Source organism: Mytilus galloprovincialis, chromosome 3, assembly GCF_965363235.1.
Source record: "Mytilus galloprovincialis chromosome 3, xbMytGall1.hap1.1, whole genome shotgun sequence".
Taxonomy (NCBI): Eukaryota; Metazoa; Mollusca; class Bivalvia; order Mytilida; family Mytilidae; genus Mytilus; species Mytilus galloprovincialis.
The window spans coordinates 8,330,448-8,357,632 of NC_134840.1; the positions used below are offsets into that span (position 1 = coordinate 8,330,448).

Consider the following 27,185-nt stretch of genomic DNA (forward strand, 5'->3'; position numbering starts at 1 on the left):
ATAATATGTGGTATTATTACCAATGAAATAACTCTCCACCAGAGATCAAATAATGTAGATGATTAGGAACTGACTTCTACAATGACCAAAACCAAATGCTTCACACCAAGCTACAGAAGGCTCTAAAATGGCATATAAGATGTTTCAAACAAAAAACACTAACAGCCTGATTTATGCATTAGACAATAAGGGAAAAACAAGATATACAGCAACAAATGATAACCTCTGAATGACAGGCTCCTACCATAAGCTTACTTGAACTGCATGATGGATGGTAACACTTCTATGCATTCATGCAATTGATCTTTTCAATAAAGTTAAAGATTAAATCCTTAAACACAAGTCACAAAATTATTTCAGAACACATATCAGATGTAAAACAATTATCAGTAATAGTTACTTTGAAACACTTGTACCAGCATGCAATATCAAATATTAACTGCCACAAAAGAAAGGTGGAATCCTATATCAGATTTCATACATAACTTATGACCATATTGAAAGTCTTTATTTATTGTCTGGTACTCCAATAGCATGTTCAATTCCTGAAGACTTGCAAGTTTGTGCCATCAAAATCATTTCAAATTTAAGGTATATTAGCTTTGTGCTAGTATGTTAGAGTTTGTATATGTTGTCTGGTTTTACCTGACCTGCCACTTATCTCAGAATCCTAGACATAGGAATTATTATTCTTTAGGCAAATACGACACATAATTTGTGATTTGGTCTAGTTTATGGTGAACTACTAGTGGTAAGTCAAAGATATTTGGTATGCAGTTGTATAAGTATTGGCACATCTCATTACCATGGAGATTATTTGACCTCAACCCCTCAGTTATGGTCTATTGACTTTGAAACTTTTGCTTAGTTTTCATGTATTAGTTTGTGATTAGGTCAGTTTATGGGGAACCACTAGTGCTAAAGTAATGATAATTGGTATACAGTTGTATAAGCATCAGCATATTTCATTTCCATGGAGATTATTTGGCCCAACCCCCTCATTCATGGTCTATTGACTATGAATGTTTTTCTTGACTTTGAAACTTTTGCTTAGTTTTCATGTATTAGTTTGTGATTAGGTCAGCTTATGGGGAACCAGTAGTGGTAGGTCAATGATACTTGGTATGCAGTTGTATTAACATTGGCACATCTCATTACCATAGAAGTTTTTTTACCCTCCCCTCAGTTATGGTTTATTGAGTTTGAAATTTTGCTTAGTTTACATAGATTAGTTTGTGTTTGAGTTTGTTTAAAGAGAACTACTTATGATAAGTCAATGGTATTTGGTATGCAGTTGTATTAGCATTGGCACATCTCATTTCCATGGAGATTGTTTAGACATGTACCTTCAGTCATAGTTCATTGACTTTGAATATTTGCTAAACTTACATGTTAAAGTGTTGCTTTTTTTTTATTTCAACATTTGCATTATCAAAATTACAAACCAGATGCTCTGCAGGGCGCAGCTTTATACGACCGCAGAGGTTGAACCCTGAACGGTTGGGGCAAGTATGGACACAACATTCAAGCTGCATTCAGCTCTAAATTTGGATTGTAATTAAATAGTCGACACCGCATAGGTTTCTGACACAGAATGAATGTGGTCTAATGAACTTAAAATACTTTTTTTTCCTTTGAGCAATTCACTATGCTGTTGAATATTAATCCTCTCAAAAAAATGTTTGAAGACATTTCCTTTTTATTTATGAAATCTGAAATGAGAAAAATTTAACCCCCCCCCCTTTTTTTTTCACATCCCCCTTTCCCTTTTTCCAAAACTGATCTCAATTCAAATTTCTAATGGAGTTTGCAACAATAACTACTCATTTAAATACATCATAAAATCTTAAACTGTAACAAAAGGTGCTTGTTATCACTGAATGGTAAAGATTGTTTTAATTTATCAGTTGGTAGTAAAAGTGAATATACATTGTATATTGTATAAAACAATGATTTAAGTTGATTCAACTACTATTCTGGACAAAGAAAGATAACTCCAATCAATTGAAAATTTCTTGCTATTGCACAATATTGTGCAATTAGATATTTCTTGCTAAGTTTATTGCACAATACTGTGCAATTGAAGATTTCTTGCTATTGCGCAATACTGTGCAATTCTCAGATCTGCAGTGACATCACAACATGTAACTGACCAATCAATGATTAGAATTTGTGTTATATAAACAATGTTGAGAGGTGATGCGATAAGAATCCTCTTGATTTTCCATAGACTTCAATGCAAATTAATTTAATTGATATATATTGACACCAGTTGAATCTAGTAATTTTACCCACTTAATATTTTTAAAGACACTATATAATATCTCCATTTTGATTTTTATTATACTATATCCTCTGGTTAAAAAATAATCAACAATATAAATAATCAATTATCACCTTCAAATAGATGAAAAATCTAGAGGAATCCTATCTGCATCACCCCTTGAAAAATTTAAATGCCAGGATGTCCGGATCTGAGAATTGAAAATTTCTTGCTATTGCACAATACTGTGCAATTGAAGATTTCTTGCTATTGCTGAATACTGTGCAATTGAAATTTCTTGCTATTGCACAATACTTAATATAATAATTTTGGATCCTGATTTGAACCAACTTGAAAACTGGGCCCATAATCAAAAATCTAAGTACATGTTTAGATTCAGCATATCAAAAAAGCTCAAGAATTCAATTTTTGTTAAAATCAAACTTAGTTTAATTTTGGACCCTTTGGACTTTAATGTAGACCAATTTGAAAACGGGACTAAAAATTAAGAATCTACATACACAGTAAGATTTGGCATATCAAAGAACCCCAATTATTCAATTTTTGATCAAATCAAACAAAGTTTAATTTGGACCCGATTTGGACCAACTTGAAAACTGGGCCAATAATTAAAAATCTAAGTACATTTTTAGATTTAGCATATCAAAGAACCCAAAGGATTCAATTTTTGTCAAAATCAAACTAAGTTTAATTTTGGACCCTTTGGACCTTAATGTAGACCAATTTGAAAACGGACCAAAAATTAAGAATCTACATACACAGTTAGATTGGGCATATCAAAGAACCCCAATTATTCAATTTTTGATGAAATCAAACAAAGTTCAATTTTGGACCCTTTGGACCCCTTATTCCTAAACTGTTGGGACCAAAACTCCCAAAATCAAAGCCAACCTTCTTTTTATGGTTATAAACCTTGTGTTTTAATTTCATAGATTTCTATTTACTTATACTAAAGTTATGGTGCGAAAACCAAGAATAATGCTTATTTGGGCCCCTTTTTGGCCCCTAATTCCTAAACTGTTGGGACCAAAACTCCTAAAATCAAACCCAACCTTCCTTTAGTGGTCATAAACCTTGTGTTTTAATTTCATAGATTTCTATTTACTTAAACTAAAGTTATGGTGCGAAAACCAAGAATAATGCTTACTTGGCCCCTTTTTGACCCCTAATTCCTAAACTGTTCAGACCTCAACTCCCAAAATCAATACCAACCTTCCTTTTGTGGTCATAAACCTTGTGTTTAAATTTCATTGATTTCTATTTACCGGTACTTAAGCTAAAGTTATTGTGCGAAAACCAAGAATAATGCTTATTTGGGCCCTTTTTTGGCCCCTAATTCCTAAACTGTTAGAACCAAAACTCCCAAAATCAATCCCAACCTTCCTTTTGTGGTCATAAACCTTGTGTCAAAATTTCATAGATTTCTATTTACTTAAACTTAAGTTATTGTGTGAAAACCAAGAAAATGCTTATTTGGGCCCTTTTTGGCCCCTAATTCCTAAAATGTTGGGATCAAAACTCCCGAAATCAATCCCAACCTTCCTTTTGTGGTCATAAACCTTGTGTTAAAATTTCATAGATTTCTATTCACTTTTACTAAAGTTAGAGTGCGAAAACTAAAAGTATTCGGACAACGACGACGGCGCAGACGATGACGCCAACGTGATAGCAATATACGACGAAAAATTAAAATTTTTGCGGTCGTATAAAAAGCAAGACATATCTCTGTGATAACAGTTTATTTCAAAGGGGTTAAATTTTTTTTTTCATTTTTTTTTTTCGAAGTTTCAAATTTTTGAAAAGTTTCAAGAAGAATTCTTTAATTGCAAAGTATTGGGCAATAGATTTGTAAGATCTTGACATTTGTTTTGTGTCAGAAACCAATATTATGTCAAACATTTGATCACAATCCAAATTCAGACAGTATCAAGCTTGAATATTGTGTCCAAATTTGCCCCAGCTGTTCAATTTCAATCTCTGCAGTCATATCCGGCTGCAATCAGGAAAGCATTTTATTGGTGTATGGTATGATTGTATATATGGTGTTCATGTCAATCTGACCTTCATCTTCTTATTGTTCATTGGAAAATGTCAAGTTTTTGTAGTTTTGTCTATTTCTAAGATTCTTAAAGAAATAGGGCCACTATATAAAGTAGTGTATGGAATGCTTGTTAGAGAAGAGGGACGGAAGATACCAAAGGGACAGTCCAACTCATAAATCTAAAACAAACTGACAACGCCGCTTAAAATGAAAAAGACAAACAAAAAACAGCACACATGACACAACATAGAAAACTAAAGAATAAACAACACGAACCCATCCAAAAAACTAGGGGTGATCTCAGGTGCTCTGGAAGGGTAAGCAGATCCTGCTCCACATGTGTCACCCGTCGTGTTGCTTATGTTATAACAAATCCGGTAAATAGTCTAATTAGGAAGGTCACATTCATGAAAGGGAAGGGGATTGTAGTTAGGAGGTAAGGAACATATCCGATATCATTTGTGAAACGGTTATTCCATAACGGTCAACCAACTCGTGATGGTGTCCGTAAAATTTACGAAGGGATGATTTCAACTTCACCATTTGGAACTCTTGGTTTAATAGCTTCCTTGTGAGCAGCAACCCTCTATCAAGAAAATCATGATAGATAATGCATTACATTGCAATGCAATTAGCCCCATGTCTGCTAGGTACATGTATAAGGTTAATGATATTTGGTGGATGGAGTGATTGTATGGTCTACATGTTTCTGGCAGGGTTCAATGGCGTGATTGCACGGTCTACATGTTTCTGGAAGGGTTCAATGGAGTGATTGCATGGTCTACATGTTTCTGCCAGGGTTCAAATAACTGTGACCTCATTTTTATTGGTTCAGTTTTTGTGAGTATGTCTGTTATGAGATGCTGAAAGAAATTGGTAATACAAAACAATTTTACATATAAGAATATGCTTTAATTTTCATTGGAGTTGTTCATTTTTAATATTAACATATGTTCATTTCATTTTACAGTTTGTATACCAAGTTTTAAAACACTTCTTTTTGAATTGTTTTAGAACATCATATTCTGCACATAAAATATTTCTATTTCCATGATTTATGAATTATAAACAGTCTTTTGATCCATTGGTTACAACTGACTCTATGAGTACGGATGAGTATCCAATATACCCCTTAAATATTAAGAAAATATCAGCTGATCACTTCTCCCTCTAATTTTTTCTTCCTTAATGTATTTAATCTATCGATCCATCTCTCCATTTTTACTGCTGGGTCAACAAATAACTGAAAAATTAAAGGGTAACTTTAGAAAAGCTAAGTAAATTGAATGATAAATATGTAAGTTATATTTTTCTTCTAAAATGCAACATTTTTTTGAATGTTAATACCTGATCCCTCCGGTAAGCTTTTTAAGGATGTCAATTCAAGCCATGCTGAATAATTTGTAGAATTTGTCTTGCTGATCATCTTAACTCCTTTATGTTTCTTTCTATAACTTTTTTCAATAAACGGGCAAAAATGAAATAAAATTGGTTAAAATCATAATTTTAGGTGGTATAGGTGACTTTTTGCCATCTTAAAAAAAACTAGAATATAAGGTCTAGGTTTTCAATAAAGTTAGCACAATTTGATGCAGGAATGCAGAAAACTGATGTAAATTTGCATATTAATAATATTTTATATACGTACAGTGTAGTTATAATCATGGTGAACAGCACAAATTTCATAACATTTGGTTGAGGCAAACTATAGCTAGAGAACAGAAATCAATTTTGAGACGTACTGATGGACAAGGGTAAAATTTTATGCCCCCTCTGCTATATTTTAATATGAAAATATTTTACATTTATAGACAAATCGCTCTATTGTTTTTGCGCATATACAAGCGCAACAGTACTATGCCGTCAGCGGTTTATCACGTCGCGGTTTCCGCGAACCCGAAACGTTAGTGAGAGTTATTCCTCTTTGACCCGATGGAGAGAGTGACAATCGTTTTGATAGGTAGATTTGAGGAGAAGAAATAGAAAATTTTATATAATAGACATGTTCCAGAATATTGGATAATCTAGAGAAGTTAACATATAAGGTTCTAACATTGTAGGTTTTTGTATTTGACGACTCTGAGTCTGATCCAATTCGCCAAGTTTTAAATTTATGTACTAGGTGCGCAATTTTTATATAAACAAGAGTGCACACACTGAAATGTCTCGCCTTCTTTTCTAATCATTGATATTATGTTGATACTCCTAAATATAAAGCTTTATTACGACTGTCATATAAACTTAATATGAACCATGAAATTGATGTCAGGGTCAGTTGAACCATATGCCAGGCAGACATGTACAGCTAACAATGCTTCCATACAACAAATATAGTTGACCTATTGCTTATAGTTTAAGAAAATAGACAAAAACACAAAAACTTAACACTGAGCAATGAACCATGAAAACCAGGTCAAGGTCAAATAAAACCTGCACGACTGACATATAGATCATAAAATATTTCCATACATCAAATATAGTTCACCTATGACATATAGTATTAAATAAAAAGACCAAAACTCAAAAACTTAACTTTGACCACTGAACCATGAAAATGAGGTCAAGGTCAGATGACATCTGCCCGCGAGACATGTACACCTTACAATCATTCCATACAACAAATATAGTAAACCTATTGCATAAAGTATGAGAAAAACAGACCAAAACACAAAAACTTAACTATAACCACTGAACCATGAAAATGAGGTCACGGTCAGATGACATCTGCCCGCTAGACATGTACACCTTACAATCATTCCATACAACAAATATAGTAAACCTATTGCATAAAGTATGAGAAAAACAGACCAAAACACAAAAACTTAACTATAACCACTGAACCATGAAAATGAGGTCAAGGTCAGATGACACCTGCCAGTTGGACATGTACACCTTACAGTCCTTCCATACACCGAATATACTAGACCTATTGCTTATAGTATTTGAGATATGGACTTGACCACCAAAACTTAACCTTGTTCACTGATCCATGAAATGAGGTCAAGGTCAAGTGAAAACTGTCTGACGGGCATGAGGACCTTGCAAGGTACGTACATACAAAATATAGTTATCCTATTACTTACAGTAAGAGAGAATTTAACATTACAAAAAATCTGAACTTTTTTTTCAAGTGGTCACTGAACCATGAAAATGAGTTCAAGGACAATGGACATGTGACTGACGGAAACTTCGTAACATGAGGCATCTATATACAAAATATGAAGCATCCAGGTCTTCCACCTTCTAAAATATATAGCTTTTAAGAAGTGAGCTAACACCGCCGCCGCCGATGGATCACTATCCCTATGTCGAGCTTTCTGCAACAAAAGTTGCAGGCTCGACAAAAACAACATAATCGTGCCTGTGTTTAAAAGTTGTCAGAATAAAGAATTAAAGAGGAATACATATGAAAAAAAAATCAATAGTTGATTTGAGAAAAAGAGGTCGTACTAGGTTCCATTCATAATCACGGTATGACAACTGTATTAGTATACTTAGACTGAATTTATAGCAATATTACGGAATATTTCGATATGCATAGATGCATATGGATGCATGATCAAAACAGAAAGTATGTTAACACTTTCACAAAATTTAATCGATCTTTAAAGGGCATCTCGCGTTTACGATTCTTTTAGAACTTGTGCGTTTACATCTTGTATACATTGCAATCTCGGTCTATCACGATGTATCTAAGCGTTTACACTTTAACAAATATCAGGGTTGCGTTTAATATCGTAGCGGCTCCATTGGGCTACTTAGATTTTTGACTATTGAACGTGTATCTAGCCTAGCTACTACATAGAATATTGATAGAAGCTAGACTAGTTACTCGTTCAATAGTCATAAATCTACGTAGCCCTATGTAGCAGCTACGATATTGAACGCAATCCAGGAGGTGGTATTTTTAAGTCCGATGGAGATCGATCTTTCTCATTTTGGCAATACTAAAGATCGGCGATCTTTATTGTTAGTGGAAGCGGAGTCTTAGATTTCTATTGATTGGGTTAGCGTTTGGGTTAGTGTTTGGGTTAGTGTTTGGGTTAGGGTTAGGGTTTGTCATCAAAATAAAAAGGAACAGCATTCTTAATCGAAATTAAAATTCATGATATCGAAAGCAAAGTTCTGTCTTGTCTTTCAGATATACTTTGACTGAACTATAACATGATATAACAAGAGTGCACACACTGAAATGTCTCGCCTTCTTTACTAATCATTGATATTATGTTGATACTCCTAAATATAAAGCTTTATTACGACTGTCACATAAACTTTTTTTTTTTAATTTATCATATTTTATTGAAATCTGTACATTTGTTAGTTTTCAAACATCAAGTACCGGTACCTTATCCCGGCCTCGTTAACATTAGTAAATAACATATATATACAACTGTTAGTTTTTGTTAGTATTATACATACAATTTTCCATATTTGAAAATATTATATACCATATCAGTAATATCAAAAAAAAATTACTGTCACATAAACTTAACATGAATCATGAAAATGAGGTCAAGGTCAGTTGAACCATATGCCAGGCAGACATGCACAGCTAACAATGCTTCCATACAACAAACATGACAAATATAGTTGAGCCTATTGCTTATAGTTGAAGAAAATAGACCAAAACACAAAAACTTAACACTGAGCAATGAACCGTGAAAACCAGGTCAAGGTCAAATAAAACCTGCACGACTGACATATAGATCATAAAATATTTCCATACACCAAATATAGTTGACCTATGACATATAGTATTAGATAAAAAGACCAAAACTCAAAAACTTAACTTTGACCACTAAACCATGAAAATGAGGTCAAGGTCAGATGACATCTGCCCGCTAGACATGTACACCTTACAATCATTCCATACAACAAATATAGTAAACCTATTGCATAAAGTATGAGAAAAACAGACCAAAACACAAAAACTTAACTATAACCACTGAACCATAAAAATGAGGTCAAGGTCAGATGACATCTGCCCGCTAGACATGTACACCTTACAATTATTCCATACAACAAATATAGTAAACCTATTGCATAAAGTATGAGAAAAACAGACCAAAACACAAAAAACTTAACTATAACCACTGAACCATGAAAATGAGGTCAAGGTCAGATGACACCTGCCAGTTGGACATGTACACCTTACAGTCCTTCCATACACCGAATATACTAGACCTATTGCTTATAGTATCTGAGATATGGACTTGACCACCAAAACTTAACCTTGTTCACTGATCCATGAAATGAGGTCGAGGTCAAGTGAAAACTGTCTGACGGGCATGAGGACCTTGCAAGGTACGCACATACGAAATATAGTTATCCTATTACTTACAGTAAGTGAGAATTTAACATTACAAAAAATCTGAACTTTTTTTTCAAGTGGTCACTGAACCATGAAAATGAGGTCAAGGACGATGGACATGTGACTGACGGAAACTTCGTAACATGAGGCATCTATACACAAAATATGAAGCATCCAGGTCTTCCACCTTCTAAAATATATAGCTTTTAAGAAGTGAGCTAACACCGCCGCCGCCGCCGTAGCCGCCGTAGCCGCCGCCGCCGGATCACTATCCCTATGTCGAGCTTTCTGCAACAAAAGTTGCAGGCTCGACAAAAATGTATTCACTATTCTAAGAAGAATTTCTGTTCAACACAGACATGTAAGCACTATAAATAACCTGAATAGAAATGTTGTTAATAGAAGCATTCTTGAGTACATTTGTACAATGCATTGTTTTCCAACCACCGCATTTATATTACTTGTCTGTGAAACTGACTGAAAACCAATTACTATCATGCGTAAATTAATGTGCATTTGTTGTAGTTGAAAACAAACAAACAACAAAACAGCAAATAACAAGAACTGTGTTGTCCGTAATATGTAAGAATATCGCCCAAACCGGCCTAACGTCATTCGACGTTGTTTAAGAATTGGCGCAATGTATTCCCGCCAGTTCAAATTGTTAACCTTTTTTTTTTAGAAATATCTCTTATTCCATTTCGGTGACCCCATCTTTTTATTTCATTATTTTATTTAGATATAAACAACGCTTATTCTGTTGAATACTCAAAGAGAAATTATTGGTCAATTTTTATTAAACTTAATTTTTTTATAGTTATTTCACAATAAAAAAAGGCGGGAAAACTATTCTAGCAACTTTTCGTTATTATTTTCCACTCAGAAAATGGTAATATTATTAAAATAGTTTGTATTAACAACTAGTTTAACAGAACAAACAAGTTTCATGGGATACCAACTTTTAAAAAAAATATTACACTGCTATTGACTAGAAGTCCCGATTTCCAAATTCCATTAAAAAGTTGGCGTTTTAATTCGAAAACGAGGTCGGTGACCCCATTTTTTTATTTGCTTATTTTGAAGCTTTTGCCTAGCCTAAAGTAAAAACAAAATATAAAGAAGATATTATTGGTAGATCTGAATAGAAGGATTTGTCTTTAAGGGCAATAACTCCTATTAGAAGTCCTCTGATGAAAAATCAACATTTTGAAAATTGTTGCCACATCAGATTGAAGGTTTGTATTTCAAGACAATTAAAAAACTTGCATTTTACCCCTATATTCTATTTTTAGCAATGCCAGCCATGTTGGTTGGCAGGCGTGATCATCAGATACAATTTTAAACACAATTTCCTAAGAATGATTGTTGCCAAGATTGGTTCCAATTGGCTTTGTAGATTCTGGGGATGGGATTTTTGTAAAATTGAACATACAATGACAAACAATAATGCAAAGTTACGAGAGTAGCTCACTTTCCACTATGAGTTAAAAAATTGCTTCGCCCAATGCAGCTTGATACAACCGCAGAAGTCAACCCTGAACAGTTGTGGCCAAAATGGACACAATATTCGCACTTGATACAGGTCTGAGTTTGGATTGTAATTAAATATTTGACACCTAATAGGTTTCTGACACAGAATAACTGTAACTTAGAATTGGTTATAAACCTTGTGTTTAAATTTCAGATTTCTATTCACTTAAACTCAAGTTATTGCCTGGAAACCAAGTGTCTTCGGACGATGCAGACGACCACGATGTGATACCAAAATACAACTGCAAAATTTTTTGCAGCGGTATAAAAAGGATAAGTAAAATATAATAGATCACAATGGATTTTGGAAGATAACACGATTTTTTTTACATCAAGCTAAATAGCTGTCACTTACACTAGGATCTGCTAGTGATTTAGGATCATCAAATGTAGGTATTTTCTTTGGAACCAAATCTGGTTTAAATTCAGCTGCAGTACCAAATAAAAATTCTTCTTTCTTATCTGACTCCTTGTTGTCATATTTGTCCTGGAAGGAAAAATAACACAGATTGATAGAAAAATCTAATTACAATATTAAATGACGTAATACTGAAAAAGAGATAGAAGTTTACTTGTGTAAATGGTTTTTTTTTTAGTTTTTTTTATGATAACCCAAAAATGACTACAATTGATGAGTGTGAGAAAATCATTAAAAATAGGATACTTTCAAAGGAATGTGGCGGAAAAGCACCACCATATGATTTTTCTTTTTATTTATATTTGGTGGTAATAAGCATTTTGAATGAGTTTCAAAATATTTGGTTGAGGTAAAGTAAAGATAGATTGAATAAAGACAAATTCATCATTTTTTCATTAATAAAGGGACAATAATAGAAAATGGCAACAATGACACCACCCTATTTCAAACCTGATCTTTATTTGGTAGTTATAAGCATTGTATATAAGTTTCATAATATTTTCTAAAGGCAAAGTAAAGTAAGACTGTGGAAAAGGCAAAATCAGCAATTTTCCATGTATATATGTATGTATATATAAAGAACATAACTTGATCAGTGCAAGTGACACCAACCAAATTCAAAATTGATCAGTTTCTTTGGTGGTAAAAAGCATCATGTTTAAGTTTTATAACATTTGGTTGAGGCAAAGTAAGTTCAGAGTGCATAAACTTATAATACAGCATTTTCCCCATTCATAAAGGATCATAACTCAGGGACAGTGAAGTTTATGCCACCCTAATTTGGATTTGATTTGTGTATAAGTTTCCTAATAATTGATTGAGGCAACTTATGTTAGAGATGGGAAACCAATTTTGGAATGCAAGGGCTAATCAAAATTGTAGTAAAATTCTATATACCTCAATATTAATTTTTATTTGCTTGATCAACATTAAAGTGTACACACCCCTCTATTAGAAACAAATGATGACTGTACAAATGAGGTATCGTCTATATCCATAACAGACTGTCTGAATTTCACTTGATCCTCAAATGATCTGGTATCTGACTTAGACTGGTTTTTTATCTTTTCATCTGCTGCAGCTGTAAAAATAAGTACATGTATTCCATTTTCAGTAAACCCCAAGGATGACTGGAGAATAGAGATATGGTCACTTTGGTCTTCTTCCAACAGACAGTAGAATCCTGGACTAAGTTTGGCCAGAGTTTCAATGAGATAATTGCCCATTCAAGTCACAATTTGTAAAATTAAACCATTATATGTCAAAGTACAGTCTTCAACACGGAGCCTTGGCTCACAGTGTACAGAAAGATATAAAAGGCCCCCAAAATGACTAGTGTAAAACCATTCAAGCAGGAAAATGTCTTGTTCCAAGAGAGTGTCATGTTCTGTGCATGCTAAGAACCCATGCAACAACTCTTTGACGGTCTATAGTATGCCTGTAGCAAGGTACAATGTCTGTCCCAAACCAATATACCTGGTCTCATCATTTTTCAGTGGCAGTTCAAATTTCCCTACCCTTCAGCCTTTATTGCATGATAAGCCTATTGTATTTATTGATATTATTTTCAGGAAACATGAGTACTTTTGCTTACTGTCTATACAAACAAAAATTGTGAAGCTCAAAAGGGGCCATCTTAAACTGATTTTACTGACTGAATAGTTCACATTTATAATCTATTGTATTCATATTCTATATTTGCAGATGTAGGTTATGTAAACAATAAGAAAATTTTGTTATTTTATTCTAACAGTCCAAAACAATAAACATTAAAACATACCTGCTGCCTTTAGAGCCATCTTCATTCTGATCTGTCCCTTCTCTGATGGGGTCTAACAAAATTTTAATAATGCATAAATATAATATGAAATATTTAACAAAATGATTTTAATTTGATTAATCTTATCATGAAATATTTTGAAAAGTTTAAAGTAAAGTCTAATATGAAGGATTTGATTATTAAAAATATCCTACTTATTGATGTCAGAATTTCAAACCTGATCATAAGATTTTAAAAGACCTCTTGAAATTAAGTTTTCTACTTAGAGTCTCTGTTTTAAATGATTGATTGATCAGTGTTTTACACCACTTTCATCACTAGTGTTCTATTTCCTGGCAGTGATGTTTTTGGTGAAGGAAGACAAAGTGCTATATATATGAGATCATACCACTATAAATGTTTTCTTATTCATGTTTTTAAAGGTGCAAATATCTTTGTGAATGTGTGATGGTGTTTATATCTTTTGTGTCACTCTAGGTCTTGACAATACCAACTGTGAAAGAACTTTTATTTGTTGGGTACCGATACTGTTCTTTTTTCATGGATGGTTTATCAACCAATTAAATTGTCCAACAAAATATAACATCTGTTGTCCAAATCAAAGGGTTTAAATATTCTAATGTAGGTTTGACTTCAAAGATTTAGGCAGAGAGTCTAGAGAATAAATCGAACATCAGCAAACACATTCTAAACCAACTATTATATATACATATTTCTTTTTCAGGAATTTACCAAATTAATTTAAAAAAAAAACATTCCCCATACGACTTCTAACCTTTTCATTAGCATGAAAAATTAGTTTGACTAGATGAAAGTTGTACCAGTGATAATGAAGTGCTCATTTAATCTCCTCAGGATTCTCATACACCAAAAAAATCATATCGGGCTTGCTTTTTTATTTCATTAGAATCAATTCTACAATTCAAAGTTCATGTGTTGCATTTTTTAATGTAACCATTTTCGTTAGGTGACAAGATTATGGCTCAATTAACACCTTTGATGATCGTTTATAATCTGTTTATCGTTCATTTCAAGTTAATTAGTGTCATCCCTTCTGACTAGACATGTTCAACACTTAAAATATTTACTGTACAATATCCTTCAATCCAGAAAATGTGTAAGCATTGATGAATCAGCTTGTTTCCAAAAGTATTTATTAAAAATGTGAGGAATGTTGTCAGTAATGAATATGATGAAATAGGAACGTAAAAGTGAACATATTATTTTTGTCCCACAAATCATTATTATATATACAGCATATGATTATTATCAACAATCTTCATTTCTATAGACAACTTTCGAGTTTGATGCATTTTCAACATAAAACTAAGGCTTAAGTGAACATCATTCGTGCTTTTAGTGGCGTCGCGACTTCCGTTCCAATGTTGAGCGTGTGATGGGAAAACTATAATGCTATATTGCATGAATTATTCGGCAAATTAAATTGTCATAATTGTCTTTAAGCACTGCTGTCATTAGGGAATTGTGATTAAGTACCTACAAAACAAATATTATTTCTAGTTTATCCTGCACAATGACAATTACTGAGAGGCTTGATGAACGTTTATAGTGCAGGGATACAGGCGATCCCCTCTATCTGGTAAATGACTTCATAAAGGCGTGCATAGTTTTTTCCAGTGACAGACAAGCTGGAAAATTGTCTATTGGCTTTAAATTCTTCACTTGACTTTTCTTCAGAAAACTAAAATCCACAAAAATTTAAGACCCCACCAACATTTTACTTCTGCTCAAAACATGAAAAATGAAATCAACAAATAAAAATACTTTCAAAGTATATCATATTATGTTATAGAAAACCAGAAGTATATCATATTATGTTATAGAAAACCAGAAGTATATCATATTATGTTATAGAAAACAAAGTATATCATATTATGTTATAGAAAACAAAGTATATCATATTATGTTATAGAAAACCAGAAGTATATCATATTTAAGAAATAATTCATGGGGGCTTGAATATATCGTTATTTTACCACGGGTTGGCCCTTTATGACAAATATTTTACCCTGAGCGATAGCGAGGGGTAAAATATCGGCATAAAGGGACAACCCGTGGTAAAATTTAGATATATTCAAGCCCCCATGAATTATTTCGATTCTGATAAGACAAATATAGCAATTGTTTTAGTTCAAAGCGCACTAGATGGAGGCAAATATTTGCCGTTCCCATAAATTAACCCACTTTAAGATTGGCGGTAAAGAACGGAGCAAACAGATTTAGTGACATGCTCAAACTATTTACAATAATATATTTAGATAGATTTGGATGAATTTTAATGATAATTTACTTATATATCTTCTATGTATATAAAAAAGGGCTTATACCACATTTTAGTATTGTTTGTTTACGTTTCATTCTGGTGATGATTTTCGGTATCAGAAGCGTGTATTTTCCCGAAAAATGCTTAAACTATTACGTTATCATTCTATGACGTCGTGTATTCCATCCATAAACAATCATATGACGTGGGAGTACAATCAGAACAGCCCAACCAATATATTCATATTTTACCACGGGTGTGTACTCAAAGCATTTGAAGGACGTCATGTTAGAATATGTTATAGAAAACAAAGTATATCATATTATGTTATAGAAAACAAAGTATATCATATTATGTTATAGAAAACCAGAAGTATATCATATTATGTTATAGAAAACCAGAAGTATATCATATTATGTTATAGAAAACCAGATTTTGATCATGAATTATTGTACAACTGTTATAGTAAACATTATGTCATACCATATCTTCAAATCCAGGAATATTTGCACATGGGTCTCTGTAAAAAAAAAAAAGAAGACAATCTTAATAAAACAGTAATGAAAAGTACACAGCAGAGAAATATTCCATACATTGTCATGTGACTCTATAAATCTTCATATTATTGAATTGATAACTAGGTCATACAATGTATATACTATTTGTTTTTATAAATCTCTAGGCCAAAAATAAAATATTGTTTGTTTCCCCTCACACGACCGACCCAATAAAATCACCGCGACCCGAAAAATTTTATTTTGTCCACTATTTTTTTTTTTTTTTGCTATGTTGGTTATTGGTGATATCTTTCTGATGCTGTAGTCAACGATCGTTGGGTTTTGGTGATACCTTTCCGATGCTGTAGTCAACGAGCGTTTTAAATCAAGGTATTTTTGCATTGAAGCGTCTACATGATTCGAAATCAAGGAAAACAAACAAAATGCTTTCCACACGATTTGTCTGTGTGCAAGGGTGAACTTTTTTTGAAAATAAAAAAAACTGAAGCATCTTTCAACCCGCTGAGTGCATCTTGATTTGCTTTGTGTCTAACCTCTGTTCCTGTTTAAAGGATAAAATCTCAAAGACTTTGAGTAAAAATGGTCCGACTCCGTGCTTTAAAATCTATCTACTTTGTCTTTGAAAAGGTTGGGCACAAGTCAGGAAATGTGGGATACATGTATTCCCTGCTTTCAGGGAACGTCCCTGTTTTCTGGTGTAAAAAAAACCAGTTTAAATGGGATTTCCTTGTTCAATTTATGGCATTACAAAAGGACACGTTTTAACGTTATAACTGCATTATACTTATTAAAAGTATTTTAGGAAATACAAAACATGAAATTTATATAAAGTGAAGCCTTGTTTCTTCTAGAACTCGAAAAAACATATAAATATTTGTTTAGGAATCAATTGACCAATCTGCATGATCCAGGTGTAACTGAACATAACTGAATTATGTTCACTTCTATAGAAAATTTTTATTCATTGAATTTTAATTCCCAAGTGATTAACATACATGCATCTTTTTGTCATCTCATAATTGATGATCAAGGTATGGATTGGTGAACAAAGGAATTGTTTTGTTGTGAGTTATGCATCAAATTAGACTTGAAATAAGCTTGATTCTTTAACTAAAAAAACACTTGCTATCATTAAGCATTGTTATCACAGTCAAGTAGAATGTGCGCTTTTGTAGACTTCATTACATAAATGAATAGGGAAAAAAAAGAAGGTCCCTGTATACTGTTTTTTTAACACCAGAAAACTGTGGTGTACACTGAATTAGAATACAGGGAATACCCCACTTTTCTTGACTTGAGCCTCACCTGTTGAATTTTGTACAAATTCAATATAGAAAACCATATCAAAGAATAAAATAAAATAATTTGCCTACCTACCTACCCATACCCTAACAACCTCAGTCGGGAGAGGGGAAACAAAGATATTTTTAATGTTGGCCCTATTGATATTAGTTTATTGTAATTTTTTATAACTAACATGTAACAACTAAAATAAAGACAGGACAATTTAGGTCTTAGCATTGCATACACCTTCTATTGGTGAATACTGTATGTTGCCCTCCAGATGCAAAGTGTTTGTTTTTGTTGCTTGGTTGCTGTCTCATTAATATGTCCAAAACAGTATTCTTTATCTAGACCCCCCCTAGGCTTAACAAGTTGTGAATAAATTTCATAGTGATTACCTAAGTTCAGCAGTAAACACTTAAAATAAGTTAATACATATAATTACAGACTCAACCAAAGCATCCAAGAATCCACCCTAAAGAGAGGTCAATTTTCAAGTTTATCATTTTGTTATTGTGTGACTATTTAAAACTTATAAATCTTATTAAAACGTTTCTTACTCTTTAGCTTTATCTCTGGATGAACTTCTTGAATCTCTTCTCCGTGAACGATCTTTTGATCTAGACCTATAAATATAAATATGTGAATCTGATCTAATCATGGCACTATTAATCTGTCTTTCTTTTGACATGTTTGATATACACTTCTGAAACAGATAACACAACACAAACATAATCAATGTGGCTCTACAAATAAGTCTCAAAAAATATATACAAATACGCCATTAATATCGTTAGATTTAAATGTGTGTAAAGTATCATAACATGCATAAGTAATGTTATTTGCTTTACATAAAATTGTTGCTTTGCTTTCAACCTTTGAATTGGAAAGTCTGGAGGTTGAGGCTGAATACACTGCATAGTGAAACCTGAAAGATTTCAGATTTGGTTTTGGCTGTCAAGAATGAAAACTTAATGAGTTTGATCAAAGACTGTTCGACTCAGAATAAAAATAAGGAGTTTGGGTGGAGTGTTATATCTTGCTGTAGATTATATCCTGTCAACACTAATATCTGTATAGAATACAGAATTTTTCACTATTAATGTATTCTTAGTTCTGAATATGGTTGAAATTTGACTTCTTTTATTTGTAAAATTCCATGAACATGGTGAAGGAATGACATTATTTAACTTTTACAATCTTTCACCACTGTACCTAAATGATGACTGGGATTCTTTAACATAAATTTGTGAAGTATATGACAATTATTAAAAAGATAGGAAATGGATTTGATGAAAGGAAGCAGATGTGAGGGTTGACATAGATTTCAATCCTACATATTCATGATATATAAAGCATAAAGAGCTTTGAAAACCAGAAACTTGTCTTTACATGGACAGACATCAGAAAAGCTGTATTTTTCAACACAAAAAAGGAAGGAAATTTCTGTTTTACAAAACTTTCATTTCTCCTTTCATCATTATTTTCAAAGTACTTAGGTGAAGTTATATACAAATGTACCTTTTTGACCTTGAATGTCTATCATGTGACCGTGATCTTTTTCTGTATCTTTCCTTTGATCTTGATCTTTTTCTATCTCTACTATATGACCTTCTTTTGTCTCTGCTGTATGAACTTGACCTTCGTCTGTCTCTACTTAATGATCTTGAATATCGTCTACTTCTACTTAATGACCTTGACCTTCTTTTATCTCTACTTATTGACCTTAATCTTCTGTCTCTGCTAAATGACCTTGATCTCCTTTGATATCTATCCCTTGATCTTGACCTGGAATATCTTCCTCTTGATCTAGATCTCCTTCCAAAATTTGGTGACCTTGACCTTCTAGAATAACTTACTGACCTCGATCGTCTCCTTATTCTAGGAGAAGGTGACCTACTTCTTGACTTTCTTTTGTGTTTGATCTTTTTATTTTTCTTTATTTTTGAAGAATATCGACTACTTTCACTACTTGATCTGAAAACGGATTAAAATATTTACTATCAACATTGAGGCATGGAATAAATATAATCTTCTTTTGATTTGCCATAAAAAGGTGGAAATCTCATAAGGCAACACCAATTTGATTCCTTGTTCGACGGACCCGCCCGCACCTATTTTTCTCAAAACAGAATTTTTTTTATTTTTTTTATATTCCCGCTTCCCGCATCTGGAAATGTGATCATGTCCATTTCCCGCACCGTTTTTTTGTAAATATTATAAAAATATATCAACATTTGTTTTTAAAATCACAGTCTAACCTGTATATAACGATTTTAAACATAAAAGCACACCACCACACTTCTTAAATATCTGTGAGAATATTTGTTTCAGCATGAAACCTATTTATCCAAAGAAGGAGTGCTCCGATATAAATTTATAAAAGCGGAAATATATACCGGTAAAGAACAAAACATTGGTTTCTTTCCCCCTTACTTATATTCCCTATCAAAATATGTTCGTTCTTAGAATAAAGTACAGAACTTCTGAAGGATTTGCCTTCAACGGCAATTATATTGTATGCTGGCGAAACAAAACTATCCATAGCCGCTGCATGTTTATGCACCTGTCCTGATTGATTCAGGGACCTGTCGTTCAGCAGTTATCGTTTATTGATGTTGTTCATTGGTATTTTCCCGTTTGGATATATAAATTAGATCGTTGGTTTTCCTGTTTGAATTGTGTACGCTAATAATTTTGGGGCCCTGTATAGCTTGTTGTTTGGTCTGTATCAAAGCCCCATGTAAAAGGTCGTACTTTTACCTGTGTTTGTTATTATCAGGTTAAGAACAATCTTCCCTCAGACAAGGGGTCATTTTACTGATGTAGAAAAGAAAATAGAAATACCAAGGATTTGTATAGTTCTTCTATTCAAAACCTTTGAAAACTTAGAATTTTGTACTCAAAAAGAGGAGAGTTACATCATATTTTAAACAACTTTTTTCAAAAAGAGGGGTCCACTTATTTTGAATAATATTAAACTGTTAAAGTAAATGTGTTAACATGGTTAAAGTCCAGGAATATTACAAAATTCTTGGACATGTTTTGACCATTTAATACGAGATAGATGTATAGTTCTTTGAGAAAATATGAGCCCTTTTGTACAAACAAATATATTTTAACTTATATTGATCCCTCATAAAACATGAAAAAAGGGATATTTATAACATTAAGGGGTTGCCCCCAAACTGAATATGACTTAGATGGAGAATGGTCTCATTGTCAGTCACACATATATAGACCAGATTTAATTATTTCTTGGTGAACAGGGAAAAAAATACTTCAGAAATTAAAGAAATAACAAAGTACAAGTGATAAATCAAGTTTTAATATTGTCGAAACCTACTATTTTATGTTTACAAAAAAAAATTATAATCGCTCGCCTTTACTTTTCAAGCTTCGCCTCAAGAATTTGCAAAATCAATATTTTTTTATTTAAATTTTCAAATCGCTCGCTCGCCCCAAATTTTGGAGTCCAAAAATCCGTAGAACAAGAAATTAAATTGGTGTGGCCTAAGTGTTTTATTTTTGTGTCTTCGGGATATTGTTTTCAATCTTTAGATTTACAGTTCATTTTTTTTCTTTTATTTTTATATCTTCTGACTTAAGATTTACAGTTCATTTGTTATCTTTGTATAAGTATTTTGATAACTTTTGGATTTAATTTTCATACATATATACATTTGACTTTTGTTTTTTAGGTCTTGGGTAACTTTGATTTTTTTGGTTTTGCTTTTATAGATTTATGTATGTGTATATATCTGCAAATGAATGTTTATTCTATAGACAACTTTTGAGTTCGATGCATTTCCGTCAAAAACTCTGGTTTTAGTGAACGTCATTTGTGCGTTTAGGGGCGTCGTCACTTCCATTCCAATGTTGAGTGATTGTTAGGAAAACTATAATTCTATATTGTACGAATTATTCGGCAAATTGAATTCTCAAAATTGACAACCAGCACTGCTGTCATTAGGGAATTGTCATTAAGTACCTACAGAACAACCATTATTTCTAGTTTATCCTGCACAATGACAATCACTAAGACGCTTGATGAACGTTAATAGGGCAGTGATACAGGCGATCCCCTCTATCTGGTAAATGACATCATAAAGGCACGCATAATTGACGAGTTTTTTCCGGTGACGGATGAACTGGAAAGTGGTCTATTACATGTATGTATTGTTTCTAGATTACCTTGACCTTGATCTTTTCTTTTTCTTCTTCTTTCTTTTCTTCTTCTCACTGTCACTGTCAGAGTATTTACCCATTTTAATTGTCTATAAATCTTTTCATGCAGTGCAATCAGTTTGTCTGAATTCCCTGTAAATGATATACTTAACATTAAATACATGTAGTAACATACTAGAGGAAAATAAAAATGTAGATAAAGAAGTTGAACACCATGTTGATCAGAGCTGAAACAAAAAAGTTTTGGAATCTTTATACATGTACAGGTAATTAAACATCAATAAAATAGACTAGTAGTTTCAAATTGGTTTCCTGGAAAAATTTAATTATCCAAACACTATTTACATGTTATACCAATGATTCTATATGATTATATATATATATATATATATATGTATTTTTTGGTTTAGGGAAATTTCTTTGAAATGACCTTAAGATCTATTTATCCTTCTGACGTCAAACAACAATCAATTTTTTGTTGTGACGTAAATTTTTTTTAATTGTGATGTCAAAGTTTACGGAAACCTGTGTGATTTTAAGTAATGGCGGACAATTTGCATAAGGTGTAAATATGTGGTAGGTCTTTTCACCACTGAACACATTAAAATACTATCTTACACACCTAATTATATTGTTTTCATCTTTATCTGAACAAGGATGAATATATTTATACCTATATAATTCTTATATGATTTGCATATTAGGGAATACGTTGATATTATTGGTCGAGAGGACTTCCAGTATTTGATCTTGACATGGGTTATTTTTCGATAGACGACTTTGACCAAACTTCTTTTTGTAACCAGTGTAAACAAGATGGCGACTATAATAATACCGACGTTAATAAATTTATTTTCACTGCACGTTAATCGGCAAATAAAACAATACACAAACACATTCGTTTGCATGATAATAAGAGTTTTTGCAGTTTACTTTTTATTAGATAGCAAATTCCATTCAGTACACATGTTTATGTTAACAAACACATATATTCATGCGCCAGGGTCTATTCAATGGCATAAATAAACAATTTATGTGTGATAGAGGTAATGAGAGTGAAAATTTATTCCCTATCTCCAATTTTAAGGTGGTACCCAACACTTTCACTAAAATTAATTTGGCTCATTTAATTTTCATAAAATTTTGTCAAAGTATTTACTTTGACACTTAAACAAAAATATAAAAATTTAAAAAATTTTGAACCAACTGTTTTGTCAGAAAAAATACACTGGTTATATAGCAATTTTACAAAAACTAATTTTGATCATTGAGAAGCTTAATATTCCTTTTACAACACAATGTAATTAAAACGTTTAGCTGACTTTACAGAGTTATCTCCCTGTAGTGTTAGGTACCACCTTAAATAATTATAAGGATTAAACGCCTTTTTAAAGGAATTTATTGGTGTATAAACTGGACCAAGTCACTCACAAACATATCATAAAAGTCTTCGGACTTTTATTTGTTTGTGAGTGAATTGGTCGAGTTTATACACCAATAAATTCCTCAAAATCAGCATTTTTAATTTCCTATGGAAATTAACATTGGAAGGGAAGATAACTCTGCAAAAATGAGTCTTTTTTTGTCAGTTTCTGGTTGATTTTCTTGAAATTTATGTAATTTATGATACTTTGATGGGGTTATAAGTTTGTTTTTGACTAAATTATATAATCTTCTGCTCATGGAATGTACAAAACCGAAGTGTTATGGGGAGTTTTATTTTTTGTGTGCATTTTTCATTAAAGAAATTGCAAATTTAAAGCTTAGTGACCATTTTGAAAAAAAATAATGTGAAAATTTGGTACTGTTTATATCTGTATATTATATTTTTTCAGCATCTTACTTGTTTTTAAAAGCAACTTCAAACCACAAAAGAAGAATACATGCTTAATAATTTTTATTAAATTTGAGATTCTTTACTTTGACATGTTGAAAAATTCAATAAATGGTCAACTAATAAATTTTGAAATCTAGATTATACATGTAGCTTGATAAAAGATATGAAAACACCTTTAGAGTTGTTTGTTATACTCTAAAGACCACTAAAAAGTCAAGAATCAATACATTCTAATGAATAGACGCGGTAAAGTTATAACTTTGTATCAATTTTTATTGATATTTCTGCCTTTTTTGCAAGAGTTATCTCCCTTTTCAATGCAAATCTCCATAGGAATTTTAAATGGTGATTTTTTTTAGTCTTCCTCAAATAAGATATTATGGGACTTTTTTCTGTGTATATTTGGGGTATAATGCTAAAGATTAAAACTTTAAAAACTTCTGTTGCAATTACTTTTAGGTTAGGGACAAATTTATGCTAGATTGACTGGACTAGACCCGTAAATATGTCTATTGAGTATTGGCTACATTTAATAGTACATATTTCAACCAAATTTAATATGGGGATGAAGTCCCCAATTCAAGAAGAAAAATAATAACAAATCTTTTTTTTTGAATTCGGGAAACCCAAAACTCAAAATCGTTAACTTTTTTTTTCATACTTTTTTAAATCCCCACATCTGCTCAGAAATGTACTTCCTTTTCCAGTCTTGTTTGCATGAGACTTTGAATAAATATATATTTATCAGTCTAGTAAAATATAGGATTGGAACTCAATACCAATTAATTTTTAATAATTGTTTGATATGGAAAAAAACATTATCTGATGACAGCGTTTCTTTGTTCACATTGAATATGCCATCATAACTTAAATAACGTCACAACTAAAATCCCTAACAACAGAACAAAAATCAGAAACGTTATGGTGTTTCTGTTTCTTTTTTCAAGTTTGAATTTAAAAAAAATAAAATCATACAGACTTCGTCCCCTTTCACAGGTAATGCCTGCCTCATATTAATTTAATTTTGTCATGTGTTCACATCCAAAGAAAACAAAAACAACTGAAGACAAAACTACGACCAAATAAACAATCAAAGCGCTGAGGGCAGTTAACAAAAAACCAAGGCAAAAGTAATTATGAAACTGTGGCAAAAACATTCATATATAGTACATTTATGTTTATCTAATGAATTAATTATTAAGGCAAATAATTTATATGTTATCAACGTTTCAAAAGCAATGCATATATCAATGTATATTTTTGATGGTGAGTCTGCAGTGGTACAAGTTTACAATGATTGCAGTTGTTCTACTTGGTAGTTAACGTTGGTTTTAGTTGACTGTTAGTAGTACAAGTTGACTTAGTACTATGACATGTAATAGTATGAATGGACTGGTTTCCCTGGGGAGAAAACTGAGTTTGTGTTCTATGGTACAAAAGTTATGAGACACGAATCAGACAAATGTTCACTACTTTAGGGATCAAAGGTGAGGTCTGATTGACCTGCCCATAGTAAATGTAAATGAATTGTTATTTTGTCCCATACATGAACATATATGGTTTAGGGGTGGGGATCTCGACGGTTTTCAAGTTCTCAAACAGGAAGGGGTAGGCTGGCCCTAGGGACTTCCCCATCATTTCATTTGATTTGCTATATTGTCCCATACATGAATATATATATGGTTTAGGGGTGGGGATCTCATTGGTTTCCAAGTTCTCAAACAGGAGGGGTAGGGTGACCCCAGGGACTCCCCCTATATTTCATTTAATTAGTTACATTGTCCCATACATGAGTATATATGGTTTAAGGGTGAGGATCTTGACCATTTCCAAGTTCTCAAACAGGAGGGTGTACGGTGACCCAAGGGTCTCCCCCTATATTTCTTTTGAATTGTCATATTGTCCCATACATGAAATTATATGGTTTAGGGGTGGGGATCTCAACAGTTTTCAAATTCTCAAACAGGAGGGGGTGGGGTGACCCAAGGGACTCCCTCTATATTTTATCTCATCTTTTATATTGTCCCATACATGAATATATATGGTTTAGGGGTGGGGATTTTTATATTGTCCCATACATGAATATATATGGTTTAGGGGTGGGGATCTCAACCGTTTTTAAATTCTATAAACAGGAGGGGTGGGTGACCCCCAGCGACTCTCCCTATATTTCATTTTATTTTTCATATTGTCACAAACATGAATATACATGGTTTAAGAATGGGGATCTCGACTGTTTCTAAGTAATCAAACGGGAGGGGGTAAAGTGGCCTAAAAGACACCACCTATATATCACATGATTTGCTTACATTCAGGTATTATATAATATAGTTGCATTATTTGTGAAAATAAAGTAAGTAACTTCCAGCTACTTTAATTGACCCTTCAAAATTGAGAAAAAAATACTCCTTCAAAATTGTAGTAATATATTTACACTTTAAAAGCATCTCGCATGCATTATCATGGTTGAACAAAATGAACATCGCTGTCATGAATTATAATGATGAAAATAATTAAGTTTTTAGATCGTTTATTTGGAGACTACAGTGAAAAGGTTTGCAAAGTTATTTTTTATTTTTCAAGTGGAAGGTGTTGGGCGTAGCTAGAAGTCAAGTTCGAATTTCTGTTGAAGGTTGCGGACCTCAAACCACCGCTAATTTGCATCCCTGCCTTGATCAAAATTGAAAAGATATGAAAATTTCGTCTTCTAATTTGAATTTGCCGCCAACAGCATGAACAGTGGAACTTATTATATAATAGACTACTGACGTAGTTGTACTACGTATTGATGACAAACAATATTTCTACGACTTTTGCCATTTCGGAAATCTAAACTACTTGTCTTAAGAGATTTTCGGCGATTAAATATTTCATACAATTGTTCTTTGACATCTTAGCCAAAAGCATAGGTCATAATAAACTATACAAGGATTCCTAATGAGCACTACTTCCTATATGTGTAACTTCAGATTTAGAATTTAAATATTCACGCCTTTGACTTAGTGGTTGCAAGCAACCCTTTCTTTTTATTCGTCAGTAATGTTAATAGAAGTGTATTACGTCTAATATGCAACGCAAGGCAAAGTTTTCTACCTATGTACTCTACAAGACTAAGAAAGTCAGTACATCCACATTTACATTGACAATTACAGAGGCAGTTAGCATCCAATATTAGTTGTGTACTAATTTCAAGCGTTTCTAATGTTCTACACATTGCGCAGAGCTCGCTATTATAGAGAATGTGCGAAAGTTCAAGCATGTGATGATTTCTAGAAGAAGTTTAAGCAGGACATGAATGAATGAAATGATATTAAATTATATACTGTTTCAGAGTCCTCCGCACACAAAAATTATATGCTGGGTTGATGTCAATCTGGTTAAAAGCTGAACTGTCGGTCACATTTGTTATATTTTACTACACAAACAAAAATCGTGTTAAATAGTTACCTCATTAAGTTTGTCAGGTTTAGATTGTCGTTTTAAGTTTGTAAAAATAAGAATTAAATTCATAAAAAGTTTTCGTCAATGTACTTTTTAAGTTTTCATACAATTGTGTTTCGTGATAAATTAAAAACGCTGAAATGATATTAAATGACCAAAAATATAAGTTATATAAACCATTGTCGGAAGAGAAAAGAAGCAAAATCCGTATAATAAGATAAAATAGATTCTGTACTGAGACTCACTACTATGATCTACTTTAAGTGTGT

General features: G+C 32.4%; 1 protein-coding gene across 1 annotated transcript; it reads right to left on the reverse strand.

Moving 5' to 3' along the window:
• Nucleotides 1-5,215: 5,215 nt before the first annotated feature.
• On the reverse strand, nucleotides 5,216-27,062 carry LOC143067111 (uncharacterized). The gene is made up of 9 exons (XM_076240158.1): nucleotides 26,923-27,062; nucleotides 21,645-21,770; nucleotides 18,972-19,427; nucleotides 18,011-18,076; nucleotides 16,132-16,168; nucleotides 13,365-13,416; nucleotides 12,529-12,665; nucleotides 11,522-11,653; nucleotides 5,216-5,568 (listed from the first exon to the last, which is right to left on the reverse strand). Exons 2-9 carry the CDS (start codon nucleotides 21,716-21,718, stop codon nucleotides 5,476-5,478), a joined length of 1,047 nt encoding a protein of 348 aa, XP_076096273.1. The 5' UTR covers nucleotides 21,719-21,770; nucleotides 26,923-27,062; the 3' UTR covers nucleotides 5,216-5,475.
• Nucleotides 27,063-27,185: the final 123 nt, after the last annotated feature.

Bases quoted from the DNA above. Each gene is read 5' to 3' on its own strand.
- LOC143067111 (XM_076240158.1), bottom strand. From the start codon at position 21,718: ATGGGTAAATACTCTGACAGTGACAGTGAGAAGAAGAAAAGAAAGAAG. The intron at 18,077-18,971 runs GTACATTTGTAT...TTATATTTATAG, and splicing joins AGACATTCAAGGTCAAAAAG to GTCTAGATCAAAAGATCGTT. The intron at 13,417-16,131 runs GTATGACATAAT...AAATTTTGTTAG, and splicing joins TTCCTGGATTTGAAGATATG to ACCCCATCAGAGAAGGGACA.